General features: G+C 30.8%; 1 protein-coding gene across 9 annotated transcripts in view; it reads left to right on the top strand.

The window, feature by feature from the left end:
* Positions 1-18,910, top strand: part of LOC120773499 — a 251,749-nt gene that overhangs the window by 193,643 nt on the left and 39,196 nt on the right. For 5 of the 9 annotated variants that reach the window (XM_040102446.1, XM_040102448.1, XM_040102444.1 and 2 more), the window contains 5 exons: positions 5,710-5,951; positions 12,683-13,373; positions 15,584-15,607; positions 16,202-16,417; positions 17,969-18,717. In XM_040102446.1, the coding sequence (XP_039958380.1) occupies positions 5,710-5,951; positions 12,683-13,373; positions 15,584-15,607; positions 16,202-16,417; positions 17,969-18,717 (1,922 nt within the window). The remainder of the gene's footprint in view (positions 1-5,709; positions 5,952-12,682; positions 13,374-15,583; positions 15,608-16,201; positions 16,418-17,968; positions 18,718-18,910) is intronic. The other 4 variants (XM_040102449.1, XM_040102443.1, XM_040102442.1 and 1 more) reach the window with 3 other exon arrangements.

The raw sequence follows: 18,910 nt of genomic DNA, 5'->3' as shown, positions 1-18,910 counted from the left end.
ACTCAAGCGCGTTCAGTGCGCGTGTGTTTTTAGGTGTTCCCATGCTATTGTGTTGTTGGTTTTTAATTTTATGTGATTTCCTTCATTGTGTTGCTCGACGCCACATCCTGTTGCGCGTTCAAAAAACCGTATCTTCCTACTTTTCTGCACGAGTAGCGCGGCAGCTGAGTTTGGTCTCGAGCTAGGTTGAAGTTGAGTGCCTATGCTGCGGTTTCAGCTGCAAAATCCACACTTATTTAGAACTAAATAGGAATGTAGCGCAGTGTGTACAAAGCCCAGTGGTAGAAGCATTCTTTTTTTTGGGTTCTAAAGGGTTTCAGAGGCAGGAAGCATGATCTTCCGAAGTTCAACCAGTGAATAGTGAATAAAAAATGGTCTGAGTTAGCAAGATTCCAGAGTAAGTTCTTTCATTTGTCAAAATGCCTTTCTCTCAAGCCATGGCCTGATTGAGCCCATAATACCCCCAAGGAGTTCCCGGTTTCGAAGGGCCCATGTAATATCCCATATTGCCTTCGAGCCATATCTTGGCAAAAGTAAGAAATCATGAGCAGAACTTTTGTATTTTTCAGAAAATCGCATTTACACAAGAAAAATGTTCCCACATCCTAAAGATTTTCAAAATAAAAGAAAAACAAAAACAAAATTCAATGGCATCCTAAAGCTAGGGCTACTGGTACTTTCACGTTGTAGATTGGGAAATGTTGAAAAACTCTTTGATTGAGTACCTATTTATATGGGCCTTTGGTAAATTCTGAAGGCTCTGATCTGATACTGGTTCCGAGCAGTTCTTCGTTCTAATCTTTACAGAGTGAACTAAACGTATCCTCCGTCCAGAACAAGAAACAGCTGACCAGAGTGGGTTTTAGGCTCAAGTCGATACTATTGTTTCATTAGAGGAACTAAAAACATTCAAGATCGGAAGGAAGCTTCGATAAAAATACAGTTCCTTGAAGCAATCTCAACAAATAATGTTTAGATAACTTCATACTGGCTCTGATCGATCCAAATAGCACAAATGAAAGAGGTTTTATGGGATAGGGAAAAATGGGTTTCATCTTTATGCACACTTATTCGTTGGAAACCAAGGTAATGAGACTAAATACCATGTTAGAGTTATCAAAAAACTAGTGCGGCAAAGTTAGATAAGTACAGAACCCCAATAAGTACCTTTCCAGTTAAACCATTTCTAATACATCCCCTTCTCACTCTCCTCGCATGCTCATTACACTCTCACGTTACCAAAACCATTCGATTTCTTCATCCATACTTTTGCATAAAAAGTTCTTGAATACTTTTTTGCTGCCAACACTGTATTTAACGTATTTTCGTTCTTGTTCTTGTGGAGATTAAGCTACTTTTCGTTAATATTTTCTTTTTATCGTTTTTCATTAAATTTATGTTTGTTGTTTACACACTTAACTTTGCTTTTATTGTTGTTTTTGTTTTTGTCGTAGAGAAGCAGTGAAAAGTTTCTGCGGTTGTCACTGTTTCAAACAGTTTTTTCGTGTGGCGTCGGTTTAATATGGTTTTTAGGGGTGCGCGCCTTAAAGTAGGCTACGAAAAACAAAGCTATTGTTTTAAGCAGCCTCCAAGTTAAGTCTTTGATGAAATTTGCGTGAGATTTCGACATTTGGCACAACTTTTCGCAACTTTTTCGTGTAGGGGAGTTAAATCTGTGGTGTTATGGATATATCTATATGTTTTTGTTTTTTTAACTTAATGCGCTTTGAGGTAAAATTAAGGTTCAGTAGGAACTGCATTGTTTTAAAAACAAAATATTTTTTTTAGTAACTGAAAAGCGCACGCCATCTTAATATTACCCGTTATTTAAAAAAAATATATATTTTAAAGGGTTGCCACCAGAATTTTTTTTATTACTATTTATTTTTTGCAACTTACAACCTTTTTCAGAATAGCTTTCAATTATACAATTTATAGAGTATAATTATCAACTATTGCACAGGGTTGCCACAAATTTTAAGACGTGTAAATTTTATTTAAAAGCTCGAAAATTTTATTAAGCATCAGAAGAGTGGCTATAAAACTTTTAATTGCAATTTAAATTTAAAAATTTAATTATAAAAGACAGGTTTTTATAAAAATTTTGTATGTTAAAGCGCTACAACGTTGCCACAATATTATTGAAATTATGACTATTTTTTTTATTGTCTAAATTATTTGGTAAAAATTTAATTATAAAAGACGTGTTTTTATACAAATTTTGAATGTTAAAGTGGTACAGCGTTGCCACATTATAATTGAAATTATTATTATTTTTTTAATTGTGTAATTTATTTAGTAAAAACTTAATTATAAAGGACAGGTTTTTATACAAATTTTGTATGTTAAAGCGGTACAGCGTTGCCACATTATTATTGAAACTATTATTATTTTTTTAATTGTCTAAATTATTTAGTAAAAATTTAATTATAAAAGACGTGTTTTCATAAAGGTTTTGCAAGTTACATAAAGTGGTACAGCGTTGCCACATTATTATTGAAAGTATTATTATTTCTTTAATTGTCTAAATTATTTAGTAAAAATTGAATTATAAAGGACAGGTTTTTATACAAATTGTGTATGTTAAAGCGGTATAGCGTTGCCACATTATTATTAATATTTTTTTTTTTGAAAATTTGTCATTTCGTTGCTTTGAAAGAAATTTTAATTTAAAAAAACTGCTGGTTAAAGTCGCACAACGTTGCCACATTATTATTATGATTATTTTTATTTTATTTTTTTTTTGTCTGTTCGTTGCTCTTAAAGAGATTTTCATTTAATTTAATTTTTCCTGCTAGAAGCTATTTCTGTCTGTTTTTTTTTTTAACTTTCCACCTTAAACACGTTTTGGCAACATTCCAAAGCATTATTACTGTTACACAGCAATAAAAAACAGAAAATTTGTAAAACACACTACAATTTCTGCTTTCGACTACGAAATGTTTTCAAGAAACTTGTAACATTTTTTATGAAATTATGAAATTAGTATTTATTTAATATTTTCCTACAAACTCTGCAACTGCTACATAATACATTTTCCTGTATACAAGCGCTCGCATACAAACTTTCGACCGTCAAGCAGACTTGTCGACACAAAGTTAAATAAAAATAAATTAAAATTATCCAAGCAATCTCCAATTGTCAGCAACAGACTTTGCATTCGCAAGTCCTCGACAGAAAAAATAAAAGCTGCAAACAATGAAAAGTACAAGTAAAATGTTGCGTATACGACGTGTGGCACACCAGCAAGCCACACAGGCACACAGCTGGCAAACTATGTAACAAAAATACAGTTACGGCATACACACACATGCATGGAACACTGTTAAATGACAGCAAAAACTTCGAGCGAGTGTGCGACTGACTGACTGACGGACTGAGTGTCTGAATGTTTGACTGTTTGTATGGTAAATTGTAAATTAAAAAGTTTTTGGAGCACGAAAATTTCATTGGCAACATGGGTCACAAATTGCAATTGCCCATAATTCCTCAGCATGTCAACAAGCTGCGCACACATGTCCACACATACATGCATGCCTGCGTTGCATATGTAAATCTAAGATAAAATGTAAATTTAATAACGACATGAGAATAGAATTTGAAAATCTGTTGCAACTTCTCGGTCAGCAGCCGACTGCAGGACAAAGTTTTCGCATTATAAATGCGTTATGCAATATATACATATGTACATATGTATGTATGTGAATGTAAAAGTGCGATGCACTTCAAACACGCAAAGCTTCGATAGTCTCCAAATACCACACAGAGAATGGCCAAAATTTTGCCACGCCCCCGCACCGGCAGTAAAGCACTACTAAGCTGCTTGCAAGAGTTGTGGCTTGCACTGACCACTGCAAGTTGAAACGAAATTTAAGTGTAGCAAACTTTGACAACAGCAATGTATTCATATACAACAACAAAAACAGTTACAGCAACAGTAGTACTTTCAACAACAACAACAGTGACAAAAACAACAGCAGTTACAAAAACAATAGTCTTTACAACAACAACAACTATTACAAAAACAATAGCACTTACAACAACAATACCAACAACAGTGACAAAAGCAGTAGCACTTACAACAACAACAGGAGTTACACAGAAACAATAGTATTTACAACAACAACATCAGTTACAAAAAGAACAGCACCTACAATAACAACAGCAGCTAGAAAAACATTAGCCCTCGCAACCACATCATCACTTACAACAATAACTCCAACAACTGTGCTCAACGACTACCGCCTAGAACAAGAGTTGTCGAAAGAACACACACACACACAAATTGCAGATTGCAGCTATTAAAAGTTTGTGGATTGCAATAAGCATTACAAAAGCAATAATAAAATACTTCACATATGCATGTATTAAAATGTGGCCAAAAGTACAACATAACATAGTATATGCTTACCCATATTCAGTATCATATCTAAAACAGCTGAATACAGTTGCAAAGCATAACAAAATGCCTGTGCGCCTAAAAGTATGCATGTTTATATAAATACGAAGCGCCTGGAGTGAACAGGGTAGGCATGTATTATTTAAAAGCTGTCGAAATATAAAATTTTAATACAAGAATGCAGTGATTTGAGCAATAAACCCCAAAACGCCTAGAAGTATGCAGCTACTAATACATATATATTTTAAATTAATCTTCAATTGAACTTAAGCGCTGACAAGATAGATGCTGTCAGAAATATTGCAATGGTAAAATAATTTTCTCATAACGCCTAAAGGTATGCAATGTACATATTTATTTTAAAAAAATATTTCCGTTTTAGTTTCAGTAGTTATTTTTGATGAAATGCTACAAAACGTGATAGAACATGCAACTACAATACAAATAATAGCATATGCTATTATCGCCTAAAAGTATGCAATATTTTTGTTATAAATTAAATTTCCTAACAATTTTAGCATTTAACTAGAAATATAATAAACTATAAACGTTGAATATTGAATAATTGAACAAATTCTAAATTTACTCATACTAAAAGTATGCAACAGTTATTTTCTTTTGCGAAATAAAATTTCTAAATTAAAAATTGTAAAGATTTGCCGCAAACATCTAAAAGGAAACTTAAAAAAAACTTTAATTTTACCATACAAAAGCCTAAATGTTTGCAGCATATTAAAAAAAAAATATTTTTTATGTATTTTCTGTAGTTAGTTTTGTCGGAATGCTACTGAACATATTGGAAGAACCATTTATAATGATATTAATGGCACCTGCAGTATTTTTGACATAAATTGAGTTTTTTAATAATCTTAGCTATGTAATAATAATATTTTTAAGACCCGCAATTGAACAAATTCTAAATTTACTCATACTAAAAGTTAAACAAGTATTTTGCTTGGCGAAATAAAATTCCAATTCTAGCATTTCACAGCCTAAAAGTAAGCAGCATAATCTTTTTTTACTCGTTTTGTAAGAGTTCTGAATTTAAATGTTATATAATTATAATTAAAGCAGCTACGAAAAGCGTCTATTGGAGAAAAAAGTAAACACAAATCATACCAGGCTACCTAACTGATTTACAATAATAAAAATTATAAAAAAAATAAAAAAAAATTAGAGTTTATAGAAAATTTTATCATAACGAACAAAAATGTACGCCTAAATGTATGCTGCACAAGCATGTAGAAAATAACTGGTAATTCTCATACACCTCGTAACTAATTTTCTCATTTCTTGCTCTCTTTTCATAGATTGGCTCCTTCTTCATGATCAACCTCTGCCTCGTCGTCATTGCTACACAATTTTCGGAGACGAAAAAACGCGAAATGGAACGCATGCGACAGGAGCGCGCACGCTACACATCCACCTCAACACTGGCGTCCAGCACCAATAACTCAGAGCCGGCCACCTGCTATGCGGAGATTGTCAAATATATAGCGCATCTTTGGCGGCGTTTCAAGCGACGCATGTTAAAGAAGTACAGATTATATAAGTATGATAATTATGTTTTGATTTGATTATATTTGTTTCGTGATACTTTCAGTTACAGTAAACCTCCCTCAACAAGAAAAAAATTGTTCAAGAAACTATCCGAAAAATATAAATTTGTATTTGCGTTCGATTCGTTTCGTTAATGCGTGAGCATAAAAGTAGATAGCTTACTAACCCAACCCAAATTCATTTGTTAGAGCGTTACTAATACACATGTATATTAAAGACATTATTACGTAATCCCTTAATTTATGCAAGGGGTAGTCGAATTTATCAATATTTATCATTAAATAGAAGGATTTAGGGAATTGAGGAAACAAGACTGATTAAAAATAGAGCGCGCATAACAGTTTTCTTCGGTCAATTAAAAAGTTACGATACTTAGGATGCAAATATAGAAAGATAGCTGCAAATAAGCTGGAAATGCTAACTTTCTGTAAAACTAATTCAAAATGTTGTCTTCCTTGATTTCAAACTAATCGCCAAATCGCCACAAACATGCTAGATATGCTAACATTCGAAAGGTTTAATGTTTCCAGGTTTGGGACATGCATAACTGTAAGCCTTAAGCCAAATTAATAAGAATTATTTTAAAAAATATAATATACGCCTAGTAGTATGCAAATGAATATAAAAACTGGCACAGGGGCCTAAAAATATGCAAATTTCGTGCATAAAAAGCAAATTAATTCTTTTACACCTCACATTTCACAAAAATATTCGTTCGTACTCACTTTTAATTTCAATGCAAGCCAAATCATTTAATTCGCCTAAAAGTATGTAAAACGAAATCACGAATTTATGGGCAAACAATGTCACATCGTTGCTTGCACAAGTTTATTCACTTTTTGTTACAAAAACATTGTTGATTTTAATGCTCAAAATTAAGCAATCATCGAATGGCGCCTAAAAGTGCACTTTCCTTTTCTGTTTTACATTGTATGTGCACAAAAACAGCGAATTTGCAATGTCAAACCAGTAAACAATATATCGCGCCGATTCAAATGATAATATAACAAATTTAATCTAAAATATGGAGAAATAAAACATACGCCTAAAAGTATAAACAAAAAATTTGCTCAAAAATTTTGGAAACCACAATAGTGCGCCTTATTTGGTAGAGTAAAGTTAAAACAGAGTAAACAAAACCAGTATTTGAGTGGTTAAACTAGTTTCAATTTAAAGCCTAGAAGTAGGCAACACATTTATTAATAGTAATCATAGTTAGAGGTTCTGCTACGTTACATATCAATTATGAAATATTTTTTCGAACACAATTAAAATTTTTCAACAGAACGAATTTAAAAAAGCTAAAATTTTACGAAAATTTAAAAGATTCGTAAATAAACAAAAATTCATAAAACTTCTCAAGTTGTCTAGCTTCAGAAATGCAAATTATAGCATTATAGCACACTCGCAAACAATAAAATCTTACAGTTATTGTTCTAAGCCCCTTAAATGGCCACAAAGGCATAATTCAACTAAACGCCCCTCAAGTTAGGCAACGAAATATTTGTATGCCAACAGGGCCAGTTGATATATCTTTATCAAATCAAAATTATACTGTCAAAAAAGTGTATAAACTTATTAAAATCAATTATTTACTTTCAAGTTTTTTAAAGCGCCTAAATGTATGGAGTACAAACTCAAAATTTAAAACTAAATTCAACGCGAAATGCACAGTTAGTCCCAAAAAATTGATTTTTCTATCAAATTTTTTTATCAAAACAACAAATATAGCTATATGCATAGTACTAAATTGTATACAGCTCCTAAATGTAGGCAGTACTTGTCGTAAAGCAAGCAGTTATAAAAATAACTTAACAAATTTTAAATATTTCAATATTTACTGCGTAAATATCATGATTTAAAAACTTCAATGACAGAAAAATCAAAATTTTGTATTATAACTCCCAAAAGTATGCCACAAAAATTCTGAATAACTACTCTATAGGCACTGCACACAGTGTGGCACAACGCAAAGAGAAACTACTGACTGTACGCTATTTTAATTACTTATTTCCACAGTTATTTTTTTTATTAATATTTTTATATGATTTTTAATATAAAAAATTTTATTTAGCTTATGTGGCAAATATTACTTGCTTTGTGTTGCGTTCGCTTGTTTAGTTCCAGTTAATTAAAGTTATTTGCTTTTTGCTTATGAAAGCATTTTATTTTCATATTTTACAAATAATTTATATACAAACTGATATGTGTACATATGTATGTATGTACTTTGTATAAAAAAGTGAACTTTGCATGCAGTTGGCATTTATCTACTTATTTATGGTCCTTAGTTAGTGAGTTAGTTAATAGTAAAATATTGATTTAGTGAAATATTGAGTGCAAACTTTTTGAATAACAAGTATTTTGCATAGGATTTTTGAAAACACGCACACACGCACATACATATAAAGACAAACAACCAAACATATTCTTGCAATTTTTTCACCATTCAGCATTTGATGTTGTTGTTGTGTGAATAGTCGTGTATGCTAAATAGAAGCATTTGCAAGTGAAATTCAGCAGAGTCAACTGGATTTTAATTACTTTCTATTAATTAGAAAAAGTCGTTGATGCAAAAATAAGAAATTTTCAAACAAACAAAGACAACATTGGAAATGTTAAAAAAATATATTTAAATTTTTTGACTGGAAATAACAAAGGATATATTTCAAACGGCAAGTGTTTAAATAAAAATAAAATTATTTCAAAAATTTAAATATAATATAAATTTTTTAATAAAAAAAATTAATGATTTTTTTAATTTTTTTTTATTTGCAATTACGAAAAATATATGAATATATAATAAATTAGAAATAATTCCAATAAAAATAAAAATAATTCAATGTTTTTTCAAATTCTTTTATTAGCGAAAAGTTGGAATTTATTTCAAATGACAAAACAAAAATTTTAAATGAAAAAGACATAAAATTTTTTTTAATATTTAAATTTTTAATTAGAAAAAAATATGTATTAAATTTAATTTTTTTTCAAACTGAAATTTATTTGTAATTACGAAAAAACAAATTCAATAAAAATAAAAAAAAAAATATCTCCAATCTTTTCTTTTTCGAAAAATATTTTCAATTTTTCTTTAATATTTATATTTTCTAAATTCAAAAAAATATGAAATTTATTTCAAATGACAAATATTATAACAAAAATAAAAATATTTGTATATTTTTTAAAAATACTTCAATATTTTTTAAAAATAAATTTCCAATCTTTTTTTTAATATTTTTTGAAAAATAATTTAAATTTTTCTTTTATAAAAAATATGATTTTTTTTAATTTTTTCCAAATTACAATTTATTTGAATTTACAAACAGAAAATATATTCAAAAAACAATAAAAAAATGTCCGATCTTTTTTTGGAAAAATATTTTCAATATTTATATTTTTTAATTCAGAAAAAATATGAAAATTATTTATTAAAAAAGAAATATTTCCAAAAAATATAAACTACTTCAATATTCTTTGAAAAATATTTTCAATCTTTTTTTTGGAAAAATATTTTAAATATTTATATTTTTTAATTCAGAAAAAATATGGAAATTATTTATTAAAAAAGAAATATTTCCAAAAAAATAAACTATTTCAATATTCTTTGAAAAATATTTCCAACCAGTTATTTTATAAAATCTTCAATTTTTTTAGATATTTCCAACTTATTTTGGAAAAGAATTTTATTGTTTTTATTAGAAAAAAATTATGACAAAACAAAAATATTAAATAAGAGAAATATTTTCAATTTTTTTTTAATTTATATTTTTTATTCAGAAGAAATTGGGAATTTATTTCATTGAAAATCACCAAATTACAAATTATTTAAAATTACAAAAAAATATATATTCAATAAAAATAAAAATTTTGCAAGATTTTTTTTGAAAAATAAAATTTATTTTGTTAAAAATCACCAAATTTTCCAACCGATTTTTTTTTTAGGTATTTGAAACTTATTTTGAAAAAGAATTTTAATGTTTTTATTAGAAAAAATATGTTATGATAAAGCAAAAATATTAAATAAAAGAAATATTTTAATTTTTTTTTAATCTATATTTTTAATTCAAAAAACATTGGGTATTTATTTCATTGAAAATAATCAAATTACAAATTATTAAAAAAAATATATGTATATTCAATAAAAATAAAAATTTTTCAAAATTTTTTTTTGAAAAATAAAGTTTATTTCATTGAAAATTTACAAATTACAAATTATTTAAAATTACAAAACAAAAATATATATTCAATAAAAATAAAAATTTTCAACGATTTTTTTTGGAAAATTATTTCAATTTTTTTTTTTATATATACATTTTTTAATTCGGAAAAAATATGAAATTAATTTCATTAAAAAAATATATTTCCAATTAAATTGAAAATATGTCAATATTCTTTGAAAAACGATTTCCAATCTTATATTTAATATTTTCAATTTTTTTTAAATAGTACCAACTCGAAACTTTTCAAAAAAGTATTTCCAACTCTTATTTGTAAAACGATTTTACTTTTTTTAGCAGAAATATGTAATTAATTACAAATTTAAAATGACATTGAAAGATTACTCTAAATCTAAAAGCTTCCAACATTTATAGTCTTACAACTGCTTTTATTCATACACGAACTTAGAACAGAGAGAAAACCATTTCAAGTCACCAAAACAAATTTTTGAAAAACCTTAGCTTAAAATTCATGATTTCAAATTTCCATAAGAATATTTCTGCTTCACATATTCATACACAGTACAAAAGCTTGAAACCTTAGAACACGTAATCAAATTTCTCACTATTTAAATTCAGTGAAATACGGAGACAGGGTTGTATTTTTGAAGTTATTTTCAACCACTTAAAAACCAAACTGTTCACGGTGAAAAACTCGTGTCAAACTTCGTTTACCATAATGAATGAATTTTGCCAATCATAGTATAAGTCCTATGTACGTAAAGTAATCATCTCAAGTTTTGGTTGAAGCCAAATCTCTGTCGAGCGATTAACTCAAGGTTGACGTTCCCAAAAATGCTTTAGAATCTCCTTTATTGTGACAGCTGACGTCCGTAAAACAGTAATGAAATGAAATAACTGAAATAAACGGAGAACTGCAAACAGCTTCATTTAGAAATTCGCACTGAGTGAAGAAGCCTCTATTATGTACTATATGCGATCTAATTTACTCAGTGCTAATACGACTCGTTGGAAGTGTTCCACAAGTTCACAAAAACGCTAACGAAGAAATGTCTACAGACATTCGTCAAGCAATTCATAATATATGTATATAAAACTCCTCACAACTTGAATTTGATTGAATAAACATTGGAATATATTATATTATGGTGTGCAGGAACCGAGTGATTATCATAGCGAGATTAAAAGATTTACTGCAGATCTTTGGCATTTTAATTTTTGAAGCATGATTTTGCGAAGATACTGTTTCTGTGAAAGGTAGACCAATCTTTGTGGAGTTGCTGACTAATGAGTTTTTAGAACTCAAGTATTTGAAAAAGTTCTGTATATACGTTCGAACTCTGAAGAGAAGTCTATTGTTAACTAATGAGCATAGGTTTATTGCTCTGCAAAGATTTCTGAATGTCTGAGCCATATATAAGAATATATATATTTATATTCTGGCTTTATACTTGTAAGTATATGAGTAGTATCTTATACGCTTCAATCAGATCGTTTGGTATCGAGCTGTAGAAAAAAATATAAAAATGCGATTGACAGCATCAACTTGCGTGTCAGAAAAAGTTAGTGTTGCCGGAGTTCACCTCTTATAATTAATTCTACTACCTCGAAGAAGCATACACGTCTTTATTAGTTTTCTGCCATTTTTGCTGGGCTTTTTTTCGATATTTTTTACCTGTAGTACCATGAATATCTAAGACTTGGTTCCCTTGCTAAAGGTTTTTTTTTCAGTCAAGTTTTTCTAGCTTCAACTCGGCATTAGTGACCGAATATCTTTCATTTGGAAAGTGGCAAGTAGTTCCATATTATGATAAAAGTTCATTTTCTAGAACAAATTGAGCTGAGGCTTCAACTTTTTTACCGTCTTCGGACTCGTAGCTGTCTTGATAACATGATTTGTGCTACTTTCACTAGCCTAACGGATTTTTCATGCACGAAAAAATACATTTTTTTATATAAACTCATACATATTACAATATCAAACCAAATATACACACTTTTATAAGCTAACAATTCACACAACCAAGCCGACACTTGCTACAGACACAGCGATCCAAAAACAAACTAAAGCAGACAATCAGTCAGTCAGTCAGTCAGTCAATCAGTCAGGCATGAGAGTGCTCTACACTCAAGCAAAAAACAAGAGCAAAATTTTTGAAATGAAATTTCAGCTGAACTGTGACACTAATATTTACACTCTGCTCTCTATTTATGCTTCTTTCATTCGAACAAACGACAAAAAAACCAACAAAAAACTTGGCAAACGTCAACAACAATGCAACCGAAATGACATGCATGCCATCCATGCACAATGAAATGGCGATAAACTGACGCAAATTTGCACAACTGACAAATAACTGTGCACACATGTCAAATGTCAACAAATTGCCGCTCGTGTGCGCGCCGACGCTGCGAAAATCCAAACACACACGCGCGAACTCTTCAAATGTCAAACAACTTCCGTCAACTGTCATAAATCAACGACAAAATAATTAACAATGTGCGCTCAAATGAACAACAACAACAACAAAAATGCATGCAACAGATACCAAAAACAACAGCGCAACGAAGGTTTGCTGCCGAATGCCGACAATTTGACATTCTCACCGTCGCGCATCAAATGCCACCACCCGAAGTGCCCCAAGTATGGCAATCGCAAGCCGTCGAGTATACAGGATCAAATGATCACCGTCATGGTGCCGCTGAATTCCAACAATAATAATGTAAGCAACAGCAGCAACAACAACAATAATGGTGGTGGAGGCAGCGCTGCTGCTGTGGCTAATGGCACGCGCAGTCATGCAACAACAACAGCAACCAACACCATATTAACGCCAACACCGCCAACAGCAGCGGTAGCAGCAACCACAGCGGCGACGGCGGCGTCTTCTACACTGGCGCTGCCAATGAGTGGCACAACGACACCGCTAATAAATGGCACTGCCAACACTGGTTTACCGCATAGCATCAATAATAACAATATAAGTGTGGTCGGCCAGCAACAACAACAAGCACAGTCGTCGCAGCAACAGCAACAACATTCCTCTTCGGAGAATTCTGTGCAATCATTGGAGCATACAACACGCAATTCCAACCTGAAGAAGTCTTCAAATCACTTGACACCGGATGTGGCCAAGCAACAAGCGCAGACGCTGGGGCAGGGTCAACAGCCGGCGGGACAGCAGAAAACGATTTTACTGAAATTTCCCTCCAATGGTGATTCGGAGCAATTAATTGTGAGTTTTGTTTAGTAGAAATTATATAATTTTGCTTTTTTGTTAAAAAAAAGGCGCGATGATTCAACTATTTATCGATTTTTAATTATCGATAAGTATAAATGTCTATGTTTAGACGAGTAAAAATGCATTGGGCAAAATTTTCATGAATTCAAAAATTTGAAATTCTCATTATTTATCGGTCTATTATCAGTTATCGATAATTGTAAATATCTTAAAGTATATTAGGGCATAGTCGAAATAAAAATACTATCCTGTTGCATTTTTAAAAATTGAAAAATTATAAACCCTGAGTACTTATCGCTGTAGAAATTAGTCGATAAACTAAATTAATCGATTTTTTTGTTATCGATAACTGTAGATATGTAGGTTTAAGAAGAGTAGAAATGCAAATATAGCTCTGTAAATCTTGCACAAATTAAAAATAAATTTTTTATGAGTATTTATCGATATATCGAAAATCAATTAGTGCAAATTTCCATGCTGCGATTTTACGCGGTTTCTATAAGAACATAATACAGTAAAGCTTTAAGCAGCCCAAAGATTATAAGTTCTGAGAACTTAGCGCTATAACAAAAAAACGATAAGCTAAATTAATCGATTTTTTTATCGATAACTGTAGATGTATAAGTTTAGGAAAAGAAAAAATGCTAATATAGTTTTAAAAACCTTTGACAAACTCAAAATTAATTATTTCTGACTATTTATCGATATATCAAAAGAGTTTTAGTTATCAATATATGTAAGCTTCAAAGCTTAGATTTTACTCGATTCTTATAAGATTACAATACGATACAAAACGATTTTAGCAGTTCAAAACTTATACGTTCTGAGTATTTATCGATATATTAAATAAATACTTTCTTTCGATATATTGAATAAATATTCGGAATGTATAGTTTTCGAAGTGCTAAAATTTATCAATAACTGTTGCTTACTATGTTTAAGCCGGGTTCTGCAAATTTTTTATAAATTCAACGATTATAAATTCTGAGTATTTATCGATACATCAAAGTTTTCGATAACTGTGAATTTCAATCCTTGTAACAAATAAAAATGCCAACAACATGAGGTTAAAGGTTCGAAAATTTTGAATTTTTCGTATTTATGGCGATATATCAATATCGATTTTCTGTTATGCCGATAAAAAAAAATTGGGTTTTAGTTATCGATAACTATAGATTTTACTATTTAGACAGAGTAAAATTGATAAAATATTTTAAGTGGCAGGTTTACTTCTAGAATTTCTAAGTTTTACTGTACCAACATTTGAGAAAATCGTTTAACTTTTGCTTTTACTAATTACATTAAGGTTATAAATATTTTTAAATTTGTTGTTCCAAAAAACATTTTCTATGAAAATAAACATATAAATCTTAAGAGTTATCGATGGCTTATACGATAACTTTTATCGATATTTTTACGTCTATTTATTGTATCAACATTTAAGAAAATCGATTAACTTTTGCTTTTAGTAATTCATTTAAGGTTACAAAATATTTTTAAATTTATTGATTCAATAAAAAATATTCCAATGAAAAAAATTTATGAATCTTAAAAGCTATCGATAAAAAAATTAATCGGTTAGAATTTTTATCGATATTTTTCGTGAAATATATAAATTTTAAGGGTTCTATCGGTGCAAAATTCAATTTTATACATTTTAAAGGTATAATTATCGATAACTATCTATAGATATTTTGATTTTTAAGATTGCTGATACATTCAAAAGCAAAAAATGTCAGTGTTTACGCAATGTTTGAGGGAATGCGTTCAGCGGTTAGAAGTACGCGTACTCTTTTCCCTCTCACTCGCTTATGTTATGAAGTTATTAGCTCATAATTTGAATCAACGTGCCTTTAAAATATTATATTACTTCAAATTTTATAAACAAACACCAAAAAACACCAAAAATAAACAGCTGATCTCGAATTTGTAAATTCTACAAAGCCACACCAAACCTTCAAATTTTGAAAAGCCAATTCAAGAATCTATTGTCAAGAAAACACATTACTTTACAAAAAAAAAATATAACGGAAAAGCGCCTGAAAACACTCTTGCCAGTTGCCTTCTTACCAAAAAATTCCTACAAACAACACACAACCGAAAAAACTATACACAACTACCCGATTTTATGCCATTTCTTATATATTTTGGCGACTTCTAAATATTTTTCATAAACTACTTGTATCGATTACATAACAATTTAGCTGCAGTTGGGAAACTTGGGCAAGGTATAGATATATTAAGTAGATTTTGGTATTTATAATTTTTACCGTTAAAATTTTTACGCAATATTTTAGACATTTGTACCACTGTAAATATACAACCTACTGCTTTCATATTTTTTAATTGCTTTTTTTATATTTGCAATAATTTTAAAAACACGTCTTGACATGTTCTACACTTACACCAAGTCAGTCGTACCAAGTCCCAACAGTTTTGAGAGCAAAATTTGTAAATAGTAAAAATTTCACGAAGAATAGTAAAAAGTTTGACCCCGCTCTTTATCTGCCGTCAACTACATGTACATTATAACCTTAAAATATAACTGTTTACCGTTGAAATTATACATAAATATTTAGTAGAAAGATCAAAGTTCAAAAGCTTACATTTTTTTATTCCAATGCTATGGTACCTTGAGAATTATGCAAAGTTTTTTCTTAAAGATTTAAAATTATAAAATGTAATTAATCCACATTTTCTTCTTACATATGTATGTAACCAACCAACCTCTTCAACATATTTCCTCAACATTTTTTAATTTTTCACATTTTTCTTTACTTGTGTTTTACTTTTTTTCTTCCGCTCCCACCTTCCCTCCGCAGAGCAATCCGTGCACCTCGGGCTTCCTCAGTCCACCCACATCGGCTAGCCGTCGTCCATCGGTGATGTTCAACGAATATGTGCTGCTGCATACACCGCCTGCAATCAGCGAACCGTTAACTATACCAAGCACAACAACAACAAATGTGGCAGAGAAGAGCGGTACCGTGTGCTCGTCGGAGAAAATGACGCAGGCTGGTGATGGCAGCATATGGCAGGTGAGTCGTAAGCAATTGGAAGGTGGGAAATTCGCATTTCCAACTCTTCGCCATAACTCTATAACTGATTTTGTTTATTTTACGAGCATCTTCGCAAGCTTTCACCGTTAGAGCTTTTTTCAACTTTATTTGCAATTCTTTACTCCTCTCATTAATATCTCAATCCTTTGGCGAATTTGCTGTATATATTGCATATTGTTAAATATTTTGCTTGAAATTTTATTTATTTGCCGATCTATACGAAACGTTCATCTTTTCTCTTCTATTTGCCTTCAGTGTAGTAAAAATAATATTAATGTTTCATTTTTACAACAAAAATAAAAACAAAAAAGTTAATATTTATAAAATTTTTTAATGCATTTTGTATGAATTTATGTCAATTTCGCGTTATTTCAAATCATATGATTTTACATCACTTCATATTGTATCATATGATACCACATCACATGACATCACTTGAATATATACAATTATTTTTCGTTTTCACGACTAATAAAATATGTTTTCAATTCGATTGGCTAAATTTTTTTCAAATGATATCACATCACTATCACATCGCACCACTTATTTTTTAATCATATAATGATATAATTATCATTTTAAAAACTAATTTAATAGCTTTTCATTTGAATCGACAAATATTTTCGCCATCACATCCAGTTCTCATCACATCACTTATCATTATATGACATCGCATGATAGAAAAATTTAATTAATTCCGTCTCCTTAAACAGTGTATATGTATGTATTTTTAAAGCCTTTTTAATGTCATTCCATATACATACAAACATATGTACTTATACATGCAAGACTGTAGCATCAATTAGTAGTGTAGTAAAATATCACATCACGTTCATATCATATCGAACTTTTCAAGTATAAAGCTTAAACCCCGCTTCTATTGTATTTTATTTCAATATAAAAATATTTTGCCACTTCACCTCATAGCATATCACGTGACATCACATCATATTATAGGACGTCATACCACGGCATATCGTGGCATTTGTTTTACGGCATTTTCTTTCATTATCCATTTTTACTTAAAACAAAATTGTTTTCACATCACATCAAATCGTATCGCGTGACATCACATGGTACCTTTAAACATAATATCACGTTTGCTCCATTACTTTTCACCCACAACCGGTACTAATCAAAGCGCACCTCTTCATATGATATCAAATCACATCATGTCTTGTCATATAATGTCCTTTAAAATCATTTCATATCCTCAGTTCGTATTATACGGCTAATATCTGAAATTTTTGGTCCTTACTTCTCATGACATCACATCTCCATCTATTCTAACACCTCTAAACTTATTTCAAAGTTTCATAGGTTATAATGACATCACGATAATAACTTAATTTCATTCCATTTCGTTGTAAATAGTTTGTATTCTAACTTTTTGCTATCCGTTTACATATTTTTGTGCTTAACACTCTCCGCTTTAATTATATTTCGCTCTCAAAATTAATTGCGCTCTCTTCATTGTCTTCCCACGACATTATTACCTGACTCTCTTTCACTCTTTAATCGCTCGCATAGGTTAATCTCCCTCAAACGATCAATAGCGGCGGCAGCACCATCGCCAATCCGTACGCCGATTGCTCCGAACTCGGTATACACGACGCGATGACATGTCAAGAGCTTTTAGCATTTTCTGTGGCCTTTTCAGCGGCCCTACCCACCGGCCAGAGTACGTTGGAATCGTTTTACACCTCATTGGCGCGCTGTGATCCACATACCGCTGAGGCGCTGAAGAACCAACACAATCGCCAGCAGTCACAATTAATTAAACAGCAACAACAACAGTCAAATACAAAGGTGATAAGCGAACGCAAGCGTTTGGACAACAACACCAGCGCGGGCAATAACACCGCCAATACAACAACCGGCAACTACATCGAAGACTACTCGTGTTGCTATGATTTATACCAGAATGCGCTGTCACCGCTGGGCGAGAAGAAGCAGCACTCGAAGCCGATCAAGATTGTGATCAGCATTTATCGTTGCCTAATGCGCGTTTGCGGTGTGATGCGTCGCTACATAAAGCTGCTGGTAGAGCATAAGTACTTTCAGCAAGGCATACTGTTGGCCATTCTCATTAACACACTCTCCATGGGTATTGAGTACCATAAGCAGCCCGACTATTTGACGGCCATTGTGGAGAAGAGTAACATCGTTTTCTCGGCGATATTCGCTGTGGAGATGTTGCTTAAGGTGGTGGCAGAAGGTTCATTTCGTTATATTGCGAATGGTTTCAATGTGTTCGACGGCATTATTGTGATACTCAGGTGGGTACTAGATATGCATTTTAAAATCTAACTTAAATATCTATGGAAGTGAATTGAGGTTTGGTGATCTTCGATTCACTAACTTTGTCCGAATCACCAGTTGAAATCAAGTTTTCTATCTACGAATCTCGATCTATTAGACGTGTGATCAAAACGGGTAAAAAATCACTCAATCAAGGAAAATCGAATAAAC

The sequence above is a fragment of the Bactrocera tryoni genome, chromosome 4 (genome assembly GCF_016617805.1).
Source record: "Bactrocera tryoni isolate S06 chromosome 4, CSIRO_BtryS06_freeze2, whole genome shotgun sequence".
Lineage (NCBI taxonomy): Eukaryota > Metazoa > Arthropoda > Insecta > Diptera > Tephritidae > Bactrocera > Bactrocera tryoni.
This window is presented reverse-complemented; position numbering and strand designations above follow the sequence as displayed.